At 45.5% G+C, this 22,226-nt stretch overlaps 2 protein-coding genes across 4 annotated transcripts in view; one reads left to right on the top strand and one right to left on the bottom strand.

The window, feature by feature from the left end:
- The window catches only part of LOC121603753 (tachykinin-like peptides receptor 86C), a 52,982-nt gene that overhangs the window by 20,280 nt on the left and 10,476 nt on the right, over positions 1-22,226 (top strand). For all 3 annotated transcript variants that reach the window (XM_041932956.1, XM_041932953.1, XM_041932954.1), the window contains exons 5-7: positions 10,245-10,379; positions 10,865-10,945; positions 19,160-19,310. In XM_041932956.1, the coding sequence (XP_041788890.1) occupies positions 10,245-10,379; positions 10,865-10,945; positions 19,160-19,310 (367 nt within the window). The remainder of the gene's footprint in view (positions 1-10,244; positions 10,380-10,864; positions 10,946-19,159; positions 19,311-22,226) is intronic.
- Positions 966-8,486, bottom strand: LOC121603751 (phenoloxidase 2). The gene is made up of 5 exons (XM_041932950.1): positions 8,029-8,486; positions 4,507-5,189; positions 3,993-4,432; positions 1,725-1,906; positions 966-1,634 (listed from the first exon to the last, which is right to left on the bottom strand). Exons 1-5 carry the CDS (start codon positions 8,324-8,326, stop codon positions 1,186-1,188), a joined length of 2,052 nt encoding a protein of 683 aa, XP_041788884.1. The 5' UTR covers positions 8,327-8,486; the 3' UTR covers positions 966-1,185.

Genomic DNA, 22,226 nt, shown 5'->3' with positions numbered 1-22,226 from the left:
ATTTAGGAGGTTTTTTTTGAGACGACATCCTGTTACGAGAATTCCTTATGGCGATGGTCCATGTGCCGTATGCACGGTAATAGAAAAGAATATGTCCAATCTCGTCAACTTTAAGCATCACTGCTTATGGGCTACGATGCAATAATGCTGCAGTGAAAGTTAACTCTGTGGCATGCGATGGGAATGGATCACAATTCCAAAACTATTTCCAACGATGCTGTACACCCAAAAGGGATGACTGTACGTAAAGTAATATAAAAGTTTTCATCGCTCGGCGTTCAACTTGATTGGAAATTAAGTTAAGAAATGCATACCCTCAAATCTCAAAACTCGAAACCTACAGCGAAAGAGTTGGTTAAGGATTGAAAACTAACTTAGTGCGTAGTGTACATAACTCCATTCAGCAAGTTAAAGCATCGTGGCGAGGATAATTGGAAGAGAGGATTCAATGCAGAGCTTCACATTCGGTGCTGCAATCGATCGTTGGTCGGCAAATAACGAATCACAGAAGCATGTCAGTGAATTGCCTTCGTACGGTGACAGCTGCCGTTCGAACGCGTGACTGTTCACCAGCAAAGGTAGCTCGGCTCTGGTGGGTTGGGCGATTGGGCGACACTTGCGATGATGCGTTTGTATGCTCGTACGGAGAAATGTAGCCAAATGTGTAACGATCCTATTTCCATACTGATTCCGGCTTGTCGAGTGGCGTTCGTTTTGGTAAGTTTAGGCGACAGCTGTATATGTATGTGCGAGCTGTATATCATGAATATTGATAACTGGCTGTTCAAATAACGAGCAACAACGACAATCTAGTTAATCTATTCAATCGTTCAGTGCGCTGATCGTTTGAGTGGAGCCGCTGGAACTGATTGAACGTATCAGTTGAAGATGGAATTAAATACAAGTAAGCAACTGACGTGTTTATACCATGTGCATGTATACGTAGTATGGCGTTGAGTTATTGGTTATTTGCATATTAGCAGATTTATTCAGCATCAATCAATTGTTACGACGAAGAGTACATTGTATGCCCACCAAGGCTGAACACTACACTACATTCTAACATATATTATCGTTGGTGAAAAGGCATAAGAAAAAAAAGTAATCCAAGGAAATGCGTAAATCGAACCAATTCCGCGCGGAGTTAAAGCATAAGAGCACCCTCCTGTGTGGGCTGGTACCAATCTAGCCCGTTCTGTTCACAGTGCGATCGTTGTGCACTACCGTGATCGACTGGACCGCCATGTTGGGTGTCAGGAAGTTGGCCAAACTGTCCACCCCGCTGCGTGCGGCCCGATCGAACGGATAGCCCATCGCCTTCCGATCCGGGTAGAGTCGATCGCGCACCCCGCAGTACGACGCAGCATCGTTGCACGTGCCGACCAGATCCTGCACTACGCGATCCTCCTCGTAGTTCGACACCATGATAAACAGGTCGGCGGGCAACCCTTCCGGCAGCCCCTTCGGTATGAGCATGTGCGCTGGCCAGCCACAGCCGCAGAAGTTGAACTCAGCCTCCTGGGGCGTATCCGCTTCCGGTCGGTTCTGGTCCAGGTTGCGGAACGTGCGCTCGAACGGAATTGTGACGGTGGATTCCTTCGAACGACGTCGAATCCGGTTCGCACCGGGGCGTACTGTGGGTAACATGGGGAACAGTGAAAGGGTCACACATAAATTAGGAAAGGCGTGTGTTTGGCGTTCGGTTCGACACTTCGGACACTTACAGGCTACCAGGAACTTGTCTAGCTCTATCATGAACAGTCGCTGGTCGCGGAACACCATCGGTGTGCCGCGTTCGTCGTTTTTCGGTGCGAGAAATACGCGCACAAACGCCATCCGCTGGGCATCGGAATCGTTCTCGATCATGATGGTGGTCACGAACGGGGAGTGTTGCAGATGGGTGAACCTGTGGCGAATGGAAGGGATTGACAGTAAAGTAAGGAAGTAGCTGCAGTCAGAATGTCACCATTACTCATAGTGTGCTGCTATAGAGTGGACCATTTTGGCAATTTCATTTTCCCCCAAAACTACCAAACTAACAAAATCGCAAATGTCTGCCCAGGTGGGAAGTAAAATTCTGGAGTGTGCGAAAACGTCACATTCAGTAGCATCATTGAGTAGCTAATGTGCTAAGACGCAACACCTTCCCCTGTCCTCAGCAGATCTCGGTCTTGGTTGGTCTCGGTTTCACCGTTACCGGTTTGGTACTTCCTTTCGTGTGTGCGTGTGTATGTGTGTGTTATTTGGAGAAGAATGGTAATTAAAACGAGCGAAACTTTATCCTCCCTCTGTCTCTCTCTCTTGCTATGCTGTGCGCTTTTCGGGCTAAATTACTTTCGCCAACTTAATTTTCATTCACGTACCGATATAACCCGCTCGTTGGCATGGAAAACGTTCGTTCGTTCGTTCGTTCGTTCTCTTGCTGGGGTTTTCTAACACGCACAGAAAAGCTGAAAGTAGTGTTACCCACTTTCGGATGCTGGAAGGCGTACAAATTCCCGCAAAACGTATCTATTATAGCGGGGCGTATTATGCAGAAGAAACAACCCTTTTTGCAAACAGCTATGTGTATGTGAGCATTAAAGCTGATTCATTGTTGTGTGTAGAAAAAAGTCCTTCCCGTAGGGGTGTAATGACGTATGATGGAGGAACTTTGTTGAAGTTCTGCATCGTTTCAATGGGCTATAAGCATAGTATTATTTATGATGTAGCGTGCAGTACCACTAACGGTTCGCTTTGGATAATTAGCTATGCATAGTGAAAGAGCGATAAAGAGGGGAGAGACTGTGAAGCATAACTGCATAATTTCCTCTACTTGAACTGTGTGCGCTATGTGGATGCAATGAATTCCGAGCACAAGTATGATACCGTTTTAACACACTCTAATACCGATGGTAATATTTGTTAGAACAGTTGCATATACACAACCGTCATCAACAGTACAACGTTCATCGAAACTTACTGTACCTTTAATAAGCTAAAAAATATTCCATAATTTCACCAACATCAGTTGCACAAACATTTAATATGAAAATTGCGGTTCAAAAACTTAAAATTTTGCTTTATGTATTTCGAAGCTAAAAATAAACCGAAACGCAATGCTTTAACTCCATCACATTGGAGCATTATTCACACACGAATGCGCTGTGCTGCACGGTACTAAACGGTCGCAGATCATGCGAACTTTGCAAACGAGAGAGCACAATGTGTTGAGCGGATGGAAACTACTGAACCTGACAGACACGCTTCATTGCCCATCTATCATCCGGCGGTGTCCGAGCGCAAAGGGCTGTACGTTTTGCATGCTCATACCATAATTACACTACATTTTAAGCTTTTTTGCAGCGCTCTGCTTCTGCTCGTAGCATACGTTTCTCCGCATCCACGTTGCCGGTGTCGTGTTAATTCAATTAAATTTCAATCGAACAAGCGTGCAGAGCTGCAGCATGTGTGCTGCTGGGAGCCCGCGTAACCCTCGGAGGTCGGTGTCAAATAAACCAGCTCGATAAATGCCAGAAAGAGATGCCCAGCGGACAGTCGACCAGGGGGAATATGCCAGAGAGAAATAATGTAGACTGTAGTGCAACACCACACTCTCACACATACACGTATCGACAACGCTCCAATGGCATATATTGGTAGGATTAGCATGATATGGTTTGATGTAAATGCTTTTTTGTCGTGTGTTAATTTGTAACCTGTTTTACACGTCAACATGTTGAAGTGCGGGTTTTTGCTGCAATTGGTTGCGCTCGATGTTGAACTTGTCGTTAGCATTTATCCACTTAGAAACTCGTTAACAGGGGGAGGTGAAAACGCCCAGCGGGCGCCAATAAAGGTCAATTGCGAAACAAGTGAGAACATGGAAGACATTAATTAATCATTACCATCAGTAAACCGCCGTGTGTAGTGTTTAAAATGCTCGAATCTGTTACGAGTTGTTGTACCTGTGTCGGTGACCTAGTCTGTGTCCCTATGACCCCGCCGCTTACCTTGCAAACACGTTGCCCCTCGGTACGAAGTCCATGCCGCGCGACAGATCCACGTCCGACTGCTGCCAGAACGTCTGGAACGTGTTGGGCGGCCCGTCCTCGGGCTGCACGGTAATGCCGGTGATGGAGATCCCGTCGAACGTCAGCTGGGAGCGGGTGTACGGTGGCAGCTTGTTCTTGTGCTCCTGGAAGATGTCGTCGATGTACGAGTGCCAGCGGTAAAACACCGGATCGCGCATGGCCGTCGCCACGTCGCCCATCACCCCAAACGACTCGAGATGCCGATGGTCCGGATCATGGGCGTACGAGATGAACACATGTCCCATGTTGTGCATGTCGCCGTACAGCTGCCGGTTCGGGGACAGGATGGACGACTCGATAATGTTGCCGAGATGGTCGATCCCCTTCTGCTCGTCCAGCGGGATGCGGTTACCGGATTCCTGAAAGCAGACGCCGATTCCAGACATTAGTGCCGACGGCAACACCACACACCGAGCCGGAGGCGACGCCTTACATCGACCACGAAACCCTGATGAATCGCCTCGTAAATGCGATCGATCCAGCGCTCCAGATCGGCCACGTCCTGCTTGATCTGGTCCGCCTCGCGGTTCAGATCCTTCAGCACGCTCGCATCGACCCGGCCCGGCCAGGCCCGGCTAGCCACCAGGGAGTCCAGCTTCGGGAAGTAGCCCTCGCTGATCGGTTCGCGCAGATTGTTTAGCCGCTTGACGCGCTGCAACCGGTTGCTGAACCGCTCGAAGTTGTACCGGGCCACCAGCTGCTGGTGCATGTAGTAGAACAGCTCGCCCCGCCGGTCCTTGTCTACGATCGCCCGGTTAGAGGCATCGAACGGGTACACCAGATGCCAGTGCCAGTGGTGCAGATTCACCCCAATGTCCTCCCGGAAGTACCACAGCCGGTGCTCCTCGTCCAGATCGGACGCCGTGTAGTCCTTCGGGATGACGATGGGCATCCGCATACCCTCCGGCACGACCGTGGCCTCCTCGCGGATCTGCGAAAACACCTTCGAGTCGACGTACTTGTCCGGGAACACCTCGATGATGGTGGGCAGATCGAGATCGTGCGTATCCTTCCGGTGCAGCAGCGCAACGGAGAGCGCATAGTTGAACAGGTACGGGTTGATGCGGTCGCGCGCGAACACGGCACAGCTCTGCAGATCCTCCACATTACGCATTCCTGCAGCGGGATGGGCAAAGCAATGAATGTCAATTTCCTAAAAATCGAACAGGGTTTTCAATTTGAGCACTTGCTGCGAAATTTACAGCCAGACTACTCGGGCATGTAAACAGTGTTGAATGGAGCACCGGCTCGAGTAAACGAAGCTTTTAAAGTGTCTCGTTTAATTGATGACAAAATTCGTTAGCCGCTTGCCAAGGAATGGTTGGAAAGGCAAACCGTTTCGTTTTCCAGGAAGACCAAACCTCCCCAAACTGATCCGAGAAAGTGGTTGGGTAAATGGCAAGCCAAACACTTTGCCACTTATTTTTAACCATCGTCCCAAGCCAAAGCCCTGTAATAACCTTTACTTACCCAACTGTGGACACATAGTAATGGAAACAAATCTCACTCACAGCTCAATTTGTCCTCGAAGGATAAATGTGTCTCGAGCAAGCAAAGGGAGGAAAATAACATCGCGTATACCGTGCAGTTTCGGTGCGTTTCGGCACCCATTGCCACCCATTGATACTCCCTGGTATCAATTTTTGTTTCGTCTCGAGCAACTTTCCACCGAAGCTATGTACAGTAACTAGATTTCGCCCGAAGAAGGATGCTAGCGAAGGGTGCAATAATTGAACAATATCTCACGCCCCATTTCTCCGGATACGGGATGCGTTCCCGGGAAGGACAGGTTAGAAGATTTGATTTTCGACCTTCGCGCCGGGCCGGGCCCCAGTTGGAGTGGTAAAGATAGTCACAGGGTTTTGATTTAGCGTCACCGTGCTGTTGACAACTGACTCTGTGTGTGCGTGTGTTTGTCTGTGTAAACTTAGAAGAGTGTTGGTGTATGTGCAGCTGAAAGGTTGACGTATTTTCCAGCGTAATATTAATATCAACAAATTTTTTGTCACGGCCCGGGCTTTTATCGTAATTGATTTTTCTTCCTCTAGCTCGTGGTAGTGAATCTCGTTGCGTGGGCTCTGTGCCAACGGCTGTGATGCAACCCCGGGCTCGGAGTCTGGATTTGTGATTGCCTCTTTATCATATTCAACGGAGTACTGGGAAAATCTCATCACACTGGCACACAGTCCCCCGGTTTGTGATGTGTTGTTCTGTGTGCTTCAGAAAAAAAAACTAGGCCACCATATCGAATGAAACCATAACTATTCGCATTGCAAGACCTATTATGCTGCTGATAGTTCCAACCACACTCGTTAAAGGTATTTATTTTTCAAATCGGTAAAAGAATTAATTAAACATTCTCTTCTTCGCTTCCGTTGTTTCATTAAACTGTTGCGTCCTGGCACCCGGCATACTCGAGACCTCGGTGAAAAAGCATTGAACAATCATAGCCCGACCTTCACCGAGCGATTCGTATCGTTCGAGCACTGTCGATTTATCACGGTTTTTGCATGTACAGCAAAAACGTCCACCGTTGGCGAAAGCTGCTCGTAGCGGAAACTCGCGTTCAGCGCACACTTCCTGTACGAGAAGGGAAAGCGTTTTAAGTGTTGCATCTTGTGTTGCTGCGAAAACCTTCACTATCAGGCGCAGTGGGTTGTTAAACACTTTTCAACCGATTTGACTGACAGTTTTCATCTTTTTTGCACCGCCAGCTCAAGCAACTATTGGCGGGGTTTCTATCCCCGCACACAGGAACTTATAAGCGTAGGTTAAATATGCTAGCAGAAGAATAGCACAAATAAAACTGAGAGAAAGAAAGGTATAGGAGAGCAAGAGAGCCCACACCTGATAGTTGAAGTACCTAAGAAGTATTTAAAACGGAGCAAAACTAATTTCAATATCCGAGCCGATGGTACGATTGATCAGTTTGATTGCCATATTGCTCCGGTCCGTATACCATCAACTCAAATGTCGACAACACTCCTGCAACGGTACGGGTTTCTCTAACGACATGTGGTGAATAATGGAACTAACAGTAGGTGGCCGTTCGGCAACTGGTCGCCGCCTTTGCCAGGAAGCGGAAGAAAGCACGCCGTGCTTTGCATACATTATTGCAACAGAAGCACACCAAACCGAAGGGATAGTGTGGTTTCGAATCTATCGAGTACAGGGGTGCAGCTCCGTGTCGCCGTTCATAGACCGGCGTCTGTTCAATAAGCGTCACGGGGCCACAAATAATGGCAAGCCAAATGAAAGAGAAAAAAAAACCGGACTTGCTCGGTACAGGAAATCGATCGAACGCATTGACGGTGGAAATCAATTGTCGATTGCTGTGAAATCGCTCGAATGGGTAGCAGCTGCATAATTTGTCTGTTTGGAATTGTCGGTGTCGTGTTGTGTTTCCGCGAAAAATATTATTTTTACTTAAGTGACATTTAACAAAGGAAGATTCCGAGAAAGGCAGGAACGTAATCGAACTACTGTCATGATTTTATGTTTCGTTAGTCAAAAATAAACAAATTAAACAATTTACAATAGATTTACAGAACAGCAAACTGGTTATGCCTGTGCAGTTGTTTGGCAACGCACCACACACGCACACACGTTCAATTCACCGTACGATAGTGCTTTGCAATCGCTCCGTAGTGGGAGCAATTTTGGAAAACCGTTCACTAGCCCTAATTTGACACCCGCCCGTGCCCAGCGTCATTGAGATCTTCCCCTTCCGATGCAAACAGCACGTGCCAATGGAAACAATTTTCAATTGCGCTACGTTTGATAGCAGAAATATGAGACAGTTATAGCCATGGCTACTATGGAGCCAATTTATGTGCCATTCGTTTCGGGGTGACGCCCGTACGCCAACACAGGCCGATGTCAAGGTCACTGGAAGACGAAGAGTATCACTAGCAGCGCGGGCATACCATCCTTCCTTCCCACCATGCTAACCTACCCATAAAGATGTCAATCAAGCGTGCGGCAATTTTCCGATGGCGTGGAATGAAGAGCGAAAACTGTTCCTGGCGCCCGAGCGACATCGGTATGCGAAGATCGGGCAGCGCGATACTGCGCACCGGGATGCGCTCCTCCGCATTCTCGCCGAAGCGGTTCTGGATTTCGGAACCGATGGGCCGGTACCGATCGGTCAGATAGTTGTCCGGTACGTCGAACACAACGCGACCCTTGCCCATGAACACCGGCTCCCGGGGGCGGTCCAGCAGCAGCAGCAAATGCTTCTTGTCGAACGGCATCCTTGTCACTGGCACACTTCACACAACACACTCGACCGTTTAGCAGGCTGAAGGAGTGAAAACAAACACACACAAAGAATACACACACACACACACACTGCTGGAAGGGTTCTACCACCTGTGACGCGCCCCACTTGTGCGCACGATATGACCGACCGTAGCCTTGAGAACGGGCGCTTTTATACGACTTGCGAGCTGTCACGCATGGGGAAGGTCAATGGTACGCACCCGGTTGTCGTGATAGCAGAAACCTCAAAAAATGTGTGATAAATACTCCCAAACGGATCGGGACTGGGAACGGCCTTATCGGCAAAACGCGTTCAATGCGCGTACACGTTCCTTGGCACGTCGCGTACAAGAAGTTCATTAACATCGAGCTGTTTGTGGTTTTAGCCTGTAGACCGCAGCAGACGGTGAATGGTATCCGAGCGCACAAGCATAGGTCATGGTTAGCGTGGGGTATCGCCGTACTCTGCCACTGTCTGCTACAAATTCTACTTAACATGTTGTGTATTAATATCTGCTACGGAAACACTCTTCCGTGTCTTCCGGGCTGAACAGTGCGACACATCAAAACTTGCAGGAAGCACGAAATCAGTTCTCAGCCGAAATGACGAAACTTAACTGCTGCAGGCATCGCGCTATCGCACTCTATGCGGTTAGCCCACCAAACTGAACCTGGCTGAGAGGCATGGAGATAATGCCATTATTTATGTCAAGTTGCCATTTCACAGTAGCGTCATCACCTCGCAGCAATGGTCTCGGTGGAACATTCCAAGAAGAAGCGCCTCATTCTGAAATTCCTCCAAATGCCGTTTCTTTTTACAACCGAAAGGCCCGTGTCAGTGCGTCGAATTCCGTTTTAACGTACGCAAATGTACCACCCGTGAACGCTTGAATGTGCCCCACGGGAGGTAAAGCCCACCCATATTTTTGCCCCCCTCCCTCCCTCCCTTCCACATGTGATGGGAAAATGGCAATAAAAAAACTGGCGCTGTTGTAGAATTCATCGATAACGTTGGTTAAGAGTATTCAATACCATTACATACCGTTCCATACCATTACACCGATACAGGTCCTGGAACCGGTACTAGGGCGGATGAATGCATAAGTTATGCGTGACGGGCGACCATGCTTGGCGTGCTGATCCGTGGGTGGGCTTAATCGAATTTCATTAGCGTGAGGTTGTTCTGTGAGGTTTATTTTGAAAGATGTTTGAGGAGAGTTTTTTTTTTCAATAGAATTCCCGTAGCTCATCTTTCCCGAAGTAATATGTGAGCGACGGTTACTCAATGGCGATGACGTGTAAAGTGCGATCAAATGATATGAGATGGTAAGTGTCAGGTGATAAACAGGTTAGTGTGAAAATGATAATCGAATAATGCTTTGTGAAGGGTACCCACATACCGATAATTGTGTTAGCCTTAATTAACGAAGGTGCTATTTTAAGGCTTTCTGGCAAACGAAATCTTATGTTAGCGTGAGACGCTTAGCTTGAATAACTTGAAATCGTGTAAACATATTTTACGACAATTTGCACCCGTTTCTAGAGAAAGCGAACGAATTTGGCAGAAACCCGGAAGAATTAATGGTGTAGCTTGACACTGGCTTGTTTGTTATGCAGCAGCATTTTAATCGCTTCCTTTTTCGTACATTTGGTGTCACCAGTCCGATGGAATCTAATCTCCTGCGTTGTTTGAACCCCATTCTCAAATATATAAGAGCTGGCGGAAAGCTGGTATCCTCCGTTGGCCGTAACGTTAAACCGGTTCCCCCCTTTCCCACTCACCTGCTACGGCTGGCACGAAAGTTGGCAGCTGTCTATAGAAAGGCATCACATTTCAGCGCTCGACACACCCGCTATCTCCCGCTATCTCACGAACGATTTCTCCTTTCTTTTCTGTTCTGCTGCCTGTAGGTACATTGCGATAGTGCATCCGCTGCGCCACCGGACGTCTCGGAAGAAGGCCCGGATCTTTCTTTTAATCATCTGGGCGTTGAGCTGCGTCCTAGCGGCACCGTGCCTGATGTACTCGACTGTGATGACGAAGCGGTAAGTTCTTTTAGCGAAGCGAAGGGCGCTTGCACAGAACGAGGGTAAAGGATCAAATCGTAATTGAAAATGACACTTTTCCAACACGCTGGTGCTCGGGTTGATGCTGCTGCTGCTGATGCTGCTGCTACGGGCAGAATTCGATAGTTCGGACTGCGCAGAAGAATGAATTAAATTAGCACACTGCTTAGCAACAGCACACCGAAAAGTGTCGTTTGAGTATTGAGCTCTCGCAGGATTGTGCAATTTACTTTGGGCTTTGTTTTGATTAGTTTGCGTGCTGTAATGAACATATTTCTCTCATATTTCAATATACATTATTTCTCTAAATTTCGGTGCAGTCTGCTACAAGCAGAGACCTTCTTTTCTGTGCTGCACTCTTCCCACGCAAAACTTACGCAGTAGCAAAAGCATTTTTCGATTGTGCGATTGTTTGAGGTTTGATAATAAAAGCTTTTCATCTACTTTCGTATGTTTCTTCAAAGATATAACAACGGAAAAACCCGCACGGTTTGCTATATGCTCTGGCCGGACGGACGATATCCAACATCGATGGCAGATTATATGTAAGTATTTTTTACATCAATCATACAAAAAGGGCCCGTATGACGTATGACGTTTGCTAGTGTTTATTTTTGTAGCCATACATTTCAAATTCAGTCTCTGTCACGCGTAAAAAAAAAAACATACCGTAAACATCGCACGGTTTGCTGATGTTGCTGTCGACCGCATTTAGTATCACTTTGTTTCTCGATACTGGGTGACATGTTTGAGCAACCGAACTTCCTAAACAGATATTGCAACCGGAAGCTTTTGTTCGGGGACGCTTGTTTTTGTTAGCATCACAGATTGACAGACAGCGGATCTGCATATCAGTGTGTATGGTGGTTATAGCGTTGATAGTATATTGGACTGTAGACAGCGAATAAAAAACAACAAAAGAAATTGTTACTTCTGGTTACTAGCTATGCGGTACAGTGTATTGCGTTTGTTTAAGATCACGTGGCAATATTAGAGCATAAGTGTACCAACAGTGCACGCAGTTGATTAAATCCAGAAAGCAGACATTTGAAAACATGGTCAACCCATACCCAATTTCTTCGACGAACAACTTTTCCAATCCGACGACAGATACAACCAATCATTTTCGTTTCTTTCACTGTAAAAGAGTTATGATATTGAAATTTGTTTGTGCTTTAGCAGAAACGTTCAACCCTACCTGAGCTAATATGATCGAACATGTAAAGAATCTGGGGATTTCTGTAGGCAGAAATCAGCTAGGCTCAAAACCCAAAGAGTTTGGTGCGCTGCTTTGTCTGGAGTGTTGACACAATTTCAGCCGATAAATTCCATGAACCTGGTAAGAATCCTAACACATACGAGTCTCAGATTGGCTTGTTCATTGTGTACAATGGTATTAAGAATCTGACATGAAATTCCAAGCCATTGAATTCGTTTCCTAGTCTTCGCCCATCTACGACTAATATTAGGACAAATCACCAGCTCTTTTTAATTCCTACACAAACAGAATGCAGTGTAGTTTCCGATCGAGATTATTTTTTCTTTTTGCTGTACCAAACATCAACCACGTTGCTTCACCGTTCGCTGGACACGTGAACCAAATGATAAACAAATTTATTCAGCGCAAAAGGCACGTCAAAAATGTCGCCACCAAAACCGAAAGGACAGCGCACATGCCGGACGATGCCGGAGCAACCAGATTGTGCTCGCCTATCGGCAAGCCATGGTTTTAAAATATCATCCACGAGGCACATTTTTTCCGCCCGAATAACGAACGCGTCCGTCCGCACGGGCAGACGCTTGCAGATGCCGGCAAAAGGAGCCCAAATTGTCACCAGAACGGTACACCAAACCATGCCATGGTGAGAGCGGCGCACGGACCGGGGACCGGACCTGGCGGGCCAACAACGCTGCTGACCTTATCACGCTTCCTCGTCTTTCCCCAAACTTCCTGCGCTGCAAAATTATGGCACACAGTTGGCTGTTGTCGCATTGTGGAATTTGACGAAGAAATGAATACATCGTGATTTGGACGCATTCCGAATGCCATTGTCGTATGGTTTCCCGCGTAAATCCTTCGAATGTTAATAATTGAATTTCCTGCCCAATGCACGGCACGGAAAAGCATGGGGACGGACAACAGCAACAACGACAGCACAGCACAAATTCAAACACTTCAGGCACGTGAGCCGCTTTTCCCGGTAGAGCAGCGTGCCGGGTGGCTGAAAGTTTTCTCCAAAACCTGTACATTCGAGCCGTATGTGGGATCTTCATCTTGCTTAGAAACCGCTCTTCGCCAACCATCCAGCCCAACCTCACCCCGCAGCGGATAAATTTTCACCCGAATGAGGCAAACTATACAGCAAACCCCGAAAGAGCGAAAAAGTTTGCAAAATAAATTACCGACTGTCAGAAGCTGTGTGGTGAAAGTTGTTAAATTCTTTTTTTTAAAAACACACACAACACAACCATGGAAACCTTTGGGCTGAACCGTTGGTACAGGAAACTTGAGCTACCTTGCGTCGCTCGGTTGATCAAATGGAAGAAACAGTTTAACGCCGAACCATTCGGTTGAAGTGTTGTCTGAGACGGTGGGATGGCATTGCGAAGAGAATTACCCAAATAAAGCTAAATCTCTCAAGGGTGGCCTTCGTTTGACTGCCGCGTTCGATGCTTCGGTGAGAACATGGGTTTTCAGCAACCCGTCTCGAGGGATAAGATAAATTCTATACCCATCCGGGAGCTCTTGTTTAGGGAAGGTTCAATGGTTTTTTAAAGGAACCAACAAGGCAGATTTGTTTTTAACATGAAATTTAACATTTAATTGATTTAAAATTCTTAAAGCTTGTTGGTTTTTGTGGCTTTTCCAGCTGGTGCCAAGAAGTTGTATTGGCACCAGTAGCGTCCGGTTTCGAGAACATTTCATTGTTTAGTTCGTTACGTCTAGAAGAAGATAGCGTTGATGATGAAAGATGGAGTTACCGGAATACCTTTAGGAACATAACTTCAATTTAAATCCACAAAACGATGCGTTTGAAGCTACATACAAGCATTTTAATTGTTACAGTAAAGAACGATAAGTTGAAGTTCAGACTTTTGTTCACTATGTATTACAGGGTTGTTCATCCTAGCTTTGAACATTTTTACACTCTCACGACTCTCTGTGCATTGATGATGATGTTGATGTGGGTCTTACATCCCTACGAAAAGTGTGCGAACTGTGGCGCATTAAGTGGGAAACCCTTTACATTTTGTATACCATACATTCCTTTATTATCACATAAATCAACCATGTCACGACCGTGTAAACTTCAACGTACCAGCCCGGTGTACAACAAAAAGGGTCCCGCAACACCGTAAGCCGCTTTGTGTGTGCGGTGAGAATCGTATGCACAGGCATAAAGCATCATAAGCTCGGCTGTAAGCCGTTACATTAATTGAGCAGCCGCATGCCTCCGGTAGGCTAGCACATTCCCATAAGGCGTGGCACTCGGCATACAAAACATTAGCAGAAGCACAAGCTCGTGCAATGACAAAGGATGCAGCAGAGCAGCCCAACACAGCACCATTCCGCACGTGGCATCGGAGCGTGGGCTAATGAATTCACAATTACGTCATAATCCGTCAGAGACCGAGCGTTGCCGAAACTCTCGATACGTTATTCAATTATGATCATAGCGTTGCGCATACTGTGAGGCAACAAGCGCACCGCGCGGAGGCAGCTTGGTTGAGCGTCATATAGCACGGCTAGAAGCTGAGAAAACATACTCCCAAGGGTGCAAAATCAGTTTGGTGGGTGATGTATTGTTTCGGTAAACATAGCCACCCATCTGACCTCCTTTCCGTCAGACCGCGAACGAGGACGAGGAACTGTTGCGTAACATTAGCACCCACGCAACATCGCTGAGAGTGACGAAACGAGTCGGGGCACCGAGACTGGCCGGATTCGTTCGAATGTATGTATTTCTGTCTGTACTGGAATCGGGCTGAACAAATAAAACAAAAAAAAACACACACAGCAAACACACAGCAAACACTTTTACACCGAACTTCACTCAGCTCTTCAGAACTCTTTGACCGCGTGTCAATATCAGTGCGTTGGTTTGCTCCGGCTGTGCGGTATCATTTGCCACCGAACGTCAGCCCGTACACATAATCCAGCGGGATAATTGAATAAGCAGATCGTGTATTGTTTTCTTCCGCACAGTACAGCCCATTTGCCACCGCCCAGACACCGGTTCATGGCATTATTTGCGGCGTGCTATAATGTTATTTGAGTTTTGCTAATACCGTCACGAAACTCAATTTCATACGAATTCGGTGCCCAGATTTCAGCTACTCGCCCCGCCTCAGATCGGATTGGCGTGCAGATGTGCTCGATTATGCAGATAGAAATAGCTCACAGGACAGTGTGGCAACAGGCGGAGGGGGATCGAGTCAAGGCCAATGTGAAGGTGGGAAAGAAAAAGGCAAAGTGCGCTTTCTGCGAACAAGGCCCGAAAAGCTTTTACTGAAATGAACGGTAAAAACCAATCCCGGACGGTTTCGATTGTGCGATGGAGACGCCTGGTGAGCCGTAGCAGCGGAAGCCTATTAAAAATCATCTTGATAAATTTTTATGTGTTTATGTTTTCCGCCTCACACAACCCGGATGCCGGTTGGATGATCTCTCCGATACGTTGTCATGGGTGCTGCGTAAGGGCTTGCTGTAGTCGCTACTGTTGGGGACAGTGTTTTCTTCCTCTACTTCATAATGCTGCTTCGGGGTGAATCGAACCTCCGATTAGTTGTTGAAGGATGAATAAAAAGGGCAGAAAAATAAATATCCGATGGCGTACGGAAATGAATACATAGTTCCGGACGGATAAGGGTCGCCCAGAAACGGAAAGGAACTGTGAACGTGAACAACATTATTTGCACAATGCGATGCGGGACCAGGGAGGGATCTGTATCCTTTTGAAATAGGGGCAGGCATAAAAACCAGTTCGATGATAAGGGAAAAATACATCATAAAATATTAATCTTAAAGCATGCCTGGAAGACGTTTGATAGTACTTTCTGTGAAAAAAAGAAAACTATTTCTTGCAGCAAACAAACCAAATGACAAAAAAAAAAAACGCAAACAAGTTCAGATCGTTTGCCTTTCATTTCACGCTTCGATCAGGGTTGATTGTGTATTGTTTGAATCGATTTTGAACATCCTTCAATCCAAACGCGATACGCGTGGAAGGAAATCGTCCAACAATGGCAAAACCATTTCCGCCTGTTGATTTTATTTTATGTTCTTACTTGCTTTCTTCCCATTCATCGGCGTCGAATGATTGCCGGACGAAGAAATTGTGCGGACAAAAGATGAAGCTCAAAGTATGCAAACGAATCAGATGCTACAGTGGCTTAATGGTGCAATGAATGAATAGTAATAGAAGACGCACCGACACTGAATTGTCAAGATCAATCATGGCCTGGAACAGGCGTCACAGGCGCATTCCGGTGCGAACCGTAGCCGCTGCCAGCTGACGGAATGGAAGATCCTTTCGTTTATTTGTTTAAATTACGGAAATATTACGACACATAATTGAGTTGTCGATTCATTTCTGTCGCAATATCTCAATCTGAAGTTACGAAGAAATGGACGGATCACCTTAGAAAAATAAAAGATAAAAACGAAACACAACGGCGAATCGTCTCAACAGCGGTGCTGACTTCGAATGCAATCAACGAATTTTTAAATTGCGTTACCTTTTTGAATCGGTTTTATTTTCACACTGAAACCTTGTAGTTGAGGCTACAAGCAGTAACATCCAAAAAGCGATTGAAGCGATGCCACGCCAAATTTGGTACACTTAATATATTCGGTCGGCGACGACAACGACTGCGATGAATATGACAAAATGTGCGATCAGCCAAGCACAATGTTTCAGGCTCTCTCTTTACATCTCTCTCCCTTTGTCTTTGATACACGAGTCGGTTGGTCACAAAAGTTTGGATCGTCGCCCCGGGGGGCTTGCTTGGTGCTTGGTTACAACAAGTAACGCGGGAAAGCTAAGAGCGGCAAAGCGTCACTCAAACTTTTCACCCATCACTCAGTGGGCACTGACAATGGTGGAGAAAAAGTTTAGCAAAGTTTGCTCGAAACAGGTCATCTTTGCGGTTTGTTCAAGCACACTGGCAATGCCTAGGTAGCGCGTAAGCCATCTTAAGCCGAACGATTGGAAGATGCAAACATACGCGGTGGATGGGATCATATTTAGGGCAGAATACATGACTAATAATGAATGTAGAAACTACTAACATAAATATCCTTTCATTGAAAAGATAGTTTAAGTACTTTATCTAGTACCACAACTAAACGGTTATTATCGCTGCTTTAGCTTTTTTTTTCTAATCAAAACCCTTTACCTCGAATTCTTTGAATAAGGTTAAATGAAGCAATTGAAATGAAGTACTAATTGTAGACAGAGCAAAGTCCACAAGAACTACATCCTGTACCAGTGCCATTGAAACAGCTAGTGAAACCAGAAGCCTGATAGGCAGAGCAACCAGAAACACTTTTTCAAGACAATTATTTGGTCAAATTTTCGACCGAAACCAAAGAGACGCACCGACCTAGCATGCTGGCGAAACACTTGAAACTGAAGCAGAGCTCCTTTTACCATAAAGTTTTGAGGTGCTTCGTCTGTTTGAACAAGCGTCCCGTTACCATTGGTTACCAGAGCGTACAATGTTTGGTTCACCCAAACTCCTTACCACGTCGATGATGGGAACAATGAGAAGATGCTCCTGCCGTGCATCATTGATAATGATGATGATGATGATGATGATGATGATGATGATGATGGTGATGATGATGATGATGATGATGATGATGGTAGTCACAATTCAGAGTTGTCTAAAAATAGAAGCGTTTCTTGAAGCACCAACAACTGGATCCGATGAAATATACGGCTGGACTTACAACGAAAGCATGAAAGTATGAAGCAGTAAATGTAACAACTAAATGGCAATTCCGAACTTTAATCGTCCAATGATCGAAAACTTCAACAACAACAACAACAACAACAAAATACCCATAATGAACGTTTATCGTTCGTTTGACCCTCTATCAAGCAAACAATGTTGCCGCCTCTGTCTCGTCAACGGTCGGTACAAATTTCCGGAGGATATTGTCTTTGATTGGAACAAGCAAAGATCAAACAAGTTCTTTGTTCCCGGTTTGTTTATAGGTTGCTGGTGGGTGTTATGTTCGTTCCTTCCCATTCGTTGGCCTGACTGACGAAACGGGTCGAGTGAGCCTAAAAAGAACAGCCTCGTCCGATAGCCAATTTTTCCCGAATCGATCGAGGGTTGAAGTTGCATAAGAATATGACCTTTTTTGTGTGTTATGAAATAGAGCCGTCCAGACACATTCATTGATAAGATTGCAAAGTCCTCCGTTGTGCGCAACATGTAACGTTTCCAATGATCAGGCTGCACTTTCGTTTGTGATAAAATTTGACACTATAGCAGAAGAAGCTAAACCAAACTAAACCCCACCAAAAACCACAACGAACCGGAAAACTATGCGTTTTGTGCAGTGATTGTTTTCATCCTTCGGGTAGCTCTCGCGGCAAACTCCTTGGGCTGTGTAATTAATAGCGACTTCGTAACTTTGGACACACTTTTCGGGAAAACCGACGGCAACCAAGAGCGCAGCACAGCCACTTACCGACGGTAAAGTGGTGAATAATTTTTGAAGCATAAGAAGCAGACAGAAAACTAATTGCTAAACCAACACGCGGCAGCAGCTGTTGCTGCTGCTGCTGCTGACGATGACGGTGCTGCTCCAACCGGAAGCATTGGCTGTATCAAATGCAAAGTGCACTAATTGAAAATGCGCCAAACAGAAAGGACGGCATGAATGGCGCTTTTTGCAGGGGAATTAATAGCTTGTTGAGGTCGCCCTGAGTGCGTTGTTTTATGTGAGGACATTATTAAATCGCAGGATTAAGGAGCAGCACAATCTGGCGGTTTAATTATGCTGGAGAAATTAAATTTCCTTCACCCTATTGGATATTCCATTTGAAGGTGTTATTTTGGGGGCAATATTGCAAAATATAGGCCAATGGTTTTATTGCAATGAGCCAGCAAAAAATAATGATTTATGGACAATGGACTGGCTGTAGCTATTTTACCGTTAAAATATCATCAATTTTGCCAAGGGGATTATCACATTTCGTCACGAACCACTGCTGCATTAATTTACTCTCTTTTTTTCGCACAATCACTTTGCCTTTCCTTGTCCTGCTTTTGCTCGCACACGGCACTGGCCATCGAATAGCAATAGCCGTTGATTACTGTCTTACATCGCATGCTCTTTCGTTCGTTTTGTGCTAACTCAATAATCATCTGGAAGCACTCCCGCGAGGGGCCAGTCTCCCTTGCCGACAGCTGCGGGCCATTGCGGGCAAGAGTTTATTCTGCTTTCCGGTGCGTTTTCTGGTTATGTTTTTTTTTCGACCACGTATAGCACATTCTCGTATCGCATACATTGTCGTACGCCATCTTACATGCGCTGTGTACCGGCGGCGGCCTCAGCGGCAGTCCCGGTAGCGATGGTTTTCAATTAAGCCGGTGCTTCTGTGCACAATAACTCAATTAGCCAGACTCTGACGGCATTTCATTCCGGGTTTTGCTAACACTGTTGTTTTTGCTCTCTCTGACTGTTTTGCTCTTTCTCGTTTTTTTTCCTCTTCTTCTTTTCATTCACGCCGACGTGACAGCTACAACCTGGTGTTCCTGATACTCACCTACGGCATTCCGATGCTGATCATGATCGTCTGCTACTCACTGATGGGTCGCGAGCTCTGGGGCAGCCGCTCCATTGGCGAACACACCGAACGGCAGCTAGAGTCGATGAAATCGAAAAAGAAGGTAAGTGTGTGCTGACGAAGCTAAGGTTTAATCGTACGCTATGCTAGAGGTTCCGGTAGTGAGGGAATGCTTACCCGCTATTCTATACCATTAGTCAATGCACATCGTCCGGTTGGGCATAGGTTTATATACTGGGGTTCGCTTATTTCATCGTCTGAGTGGAACTTACCACACGAATATATCCTATATGTTTTACTGGTCGGTTTTTGTCTAATCTTTTATACGGTATTAGCTTTTTCCTCCATGTTGCATTTATCACATTCTTTCTGTGCTATGCTATACATTCCTACAAATACGCTGAAAGGCGTGACTTTATAAAAATGAATTTCAAGCACTGCGCTGAGGACCATTTGAGGATAAAGTAGACAGAAGAAAACAATAATAAAAAACCATTAACACTCAACTGATGGAAAGACAATCAGTACGAGCAGCCAGGCATGAAGGTGTTTCAAATGTACGCCACCGAAGGAAAGGAAAGTCGATAGCCATAAAAAGGGAAAATTAAAAACGATACAAAACGATTACGATTAAGCTGCTCGCAAAGCTTGCTGTCCTCTCGTTCAGTTGCCAAATGAAGTAGAATTTTTCTTTAAGAAATACTCTCTAATGGCTGTCCAATTATAGTGGCAGTTAAGTTCTAATTTTTAGTATAATTCGCACGTCCTTTCGCTTATCCGAACGCCGAAAATACGCTATCATAAAACTGTTCGACAAGGCAGTGCACCACCGTTTCTTACGCGTGCTGAGGGGGAAAGTATTTGGCACGCTTTCTCTTCGCTCAAAGATCGAGGGATATAACAACCCTCGTCGTTTAAATTATACCACGCTGTTTCGTGTGGTTCCATGGCTCCGCGATGATGGAGGCGCCCAGCCCTGCACGACAGGCACAACTTAATTCGACTTATTTGCGCTACGAATCTTAATTCTTAATTTTATACCATTTTTCAATTGCCTTTGTTTTTTTTCCCTCTTTAATTTCTTTCACCTTTGCCTACCTTCAGTTCGGCCAATTTTCAATGGTTTGTTGATTGGTCGGGGATGGTGGTTGTGAGATAGGGGCGGGTGTTTCGTTTTGCTTTTCTTCCTGCTCTAACCCGGCTTCGGATGATTAGAATTTTGAGCTCGAAACTCTCGCCTTCCCGGATGCTTCTTTCGGTTCACTCGGTGAAGGTGGAAATTAAATTTTGCAATATAGTTGCTGTTTTTTTTGAGCATGTACTTCAACTCCTAATGGGTATGAACTTAATAAGGCACGTTTTCAAAATACCATATTGAAGAATAAATATAACGAGGCAGAAGAAGTGTAATGATTCAGATTGTACGATTATATTTTTAGATGTACCAACACTACCGGTGCTCTTTAATGCTGGGTTGGTTCGTTAAACAAGCTTTTTTCGAAGGCACCGCACCGACTCAGATATGGGTATATGACTTTAAATTGAGAATTTCTTACAGATGTTGCTTATTGAATATATTCTTTCGTTATTAGGTCATATTCCACTCACTGAAAATACTTACTTACTTATCCTAGTTATCATAATAAATGGTTTATCATAGTTATTATAGTAAATGACAATAGAAACAAGAGCGAAACACGATTTGAAACTGATAGCAATAAGAACCAAAATGTGCTCGTACAATGGTCGCAAAATAAACAGAACGCTCACCGCTGCGCTTATCGTGCGTCATCAGCCTCTACGGGCGATTGGGAAGAGTCAAGGTGAAATCGAATTTCCACGTACTACATAATCTTTGCAGAGTTCTTCCTCTAGCTTCTTCAAAATATCCGCTCACTCGGAGCTTAATACAAGGGCGACTCGTAGTACAACAACGCCAACACTACAGAACACATCCATCGCAAATAACCGACTAAGTGGACCGGTCCTACCCAGAAGTTCATGCGATGTGATTCATTTCCGAAATCAAATTACATTAAATCCTTGATGATAGTAGACCGGAGAAGCACCACCGACAGCCTGTGGCCAACCGGGCACCAATCAATTACCTGTTCACCGCCACAAAGCCAATACAACAGCGGGGCGGCTACATGCTCTGTTAAAGCTCGCATTTGAATATCACTGCTGGGTGTCATCTTCATCAGTGAAAGGTTGACCCGTTTCAGAGATGGATGGATAGACGGGGGAAAGAGGAAGGAGGAACGAGAGTTTAGTGAGATGAATTAAATGACTGACGAGGTTTATCAACGTTCGGTGGTCGTTCGCACGCTTCAGCGGAGCACTTGTTTTGCGGAGTGTCACCTTCCATCGAGTGTCACCGGCCATTAGTAGGTTTACGGTTAGTTGAGAACCGACCTGTGCTTGTGATAAATAAATTATCAATAGTACCAAGCTTGTTATGACACTGGCGTCAAGCAAATTGACACTCCATCCGATTCAATCATACAAGGGACAGAGGCAGAGAGTGACAGAGCGACACACGCGCAAAGTGTTTGGGTTCTGGAAATTCCCAACCAACCAATTCGACCCCTCTCTGGGGAATTTCGTTTCGCGTGAAATGTGTTAGTTAAGAAAATGGAATGCTTTTGTGAAGCACGAGGTATCATTAGGTGGTGTTTGGTAGTGGTTTTTCCATCAGTAAAAGTAATATCGTCCGGCGCACTTCTTAGAAAATTATCTTGTTACGATAAGTTTTGGACGTTTACATTAACCATAATCCGTAGCTCTAGGATAAAATAACGCTATTAACTGTATTACATCAGGTTTGGTGAAATTTCGAATCTGTTTCCGTTTGCTGTTTGCTTTCTCTCTTTAAACGATAATAGTCACAATTTGTTGTTGCTTCGCACTTGCATACTTTAAAAACAGTATGAACATTATTCTTGTATGACTAATATTTCTTTTCCTTGTGAAATACTTGCGCTAACGTCACTGCCGTCGCTACAATACCATTTGTAGC

Source organism: Anopheles merus, chromosome 2R (genome assembly GCF_017562075.2).
Source record: "Anopheles merus strain MAF chromosome 2R, AmerM5.1, whole genome shotgun sequence".
Lineage (NCBI taxonomy): Eukaryota > Metazoa > Arthropoda > Insecta > Diptera > Culicidae > Anopheles > Anopheles merus.
This window is presented reverse-complemented; position numbering and strand designations above follow the sequence as displayed.

Coding starts and splice junctions, on each gene's coding strand:
- LOC121603751 (XM_041932950.1), bottom strand. CDS start 8,326: ATGCCGTTCGACAAGAAGCATTTGCTGCTGCTGCTGGACCGCCCCCGG. Junction 1,907..3,992: donor AGGGGCAACGTGTTTGCAAG/GTAAGCGGCGGG, acceptor CATTCGCCACAG/GTTCACCCATCTGCAACACT. Junction 1,635..1,724: donor AGACAAGTTCCTGGTAGCCT/GTAAGTGTCCGA, acceptor TGTTACCCACAG/TACGCCCCGGTGCGAACCGG.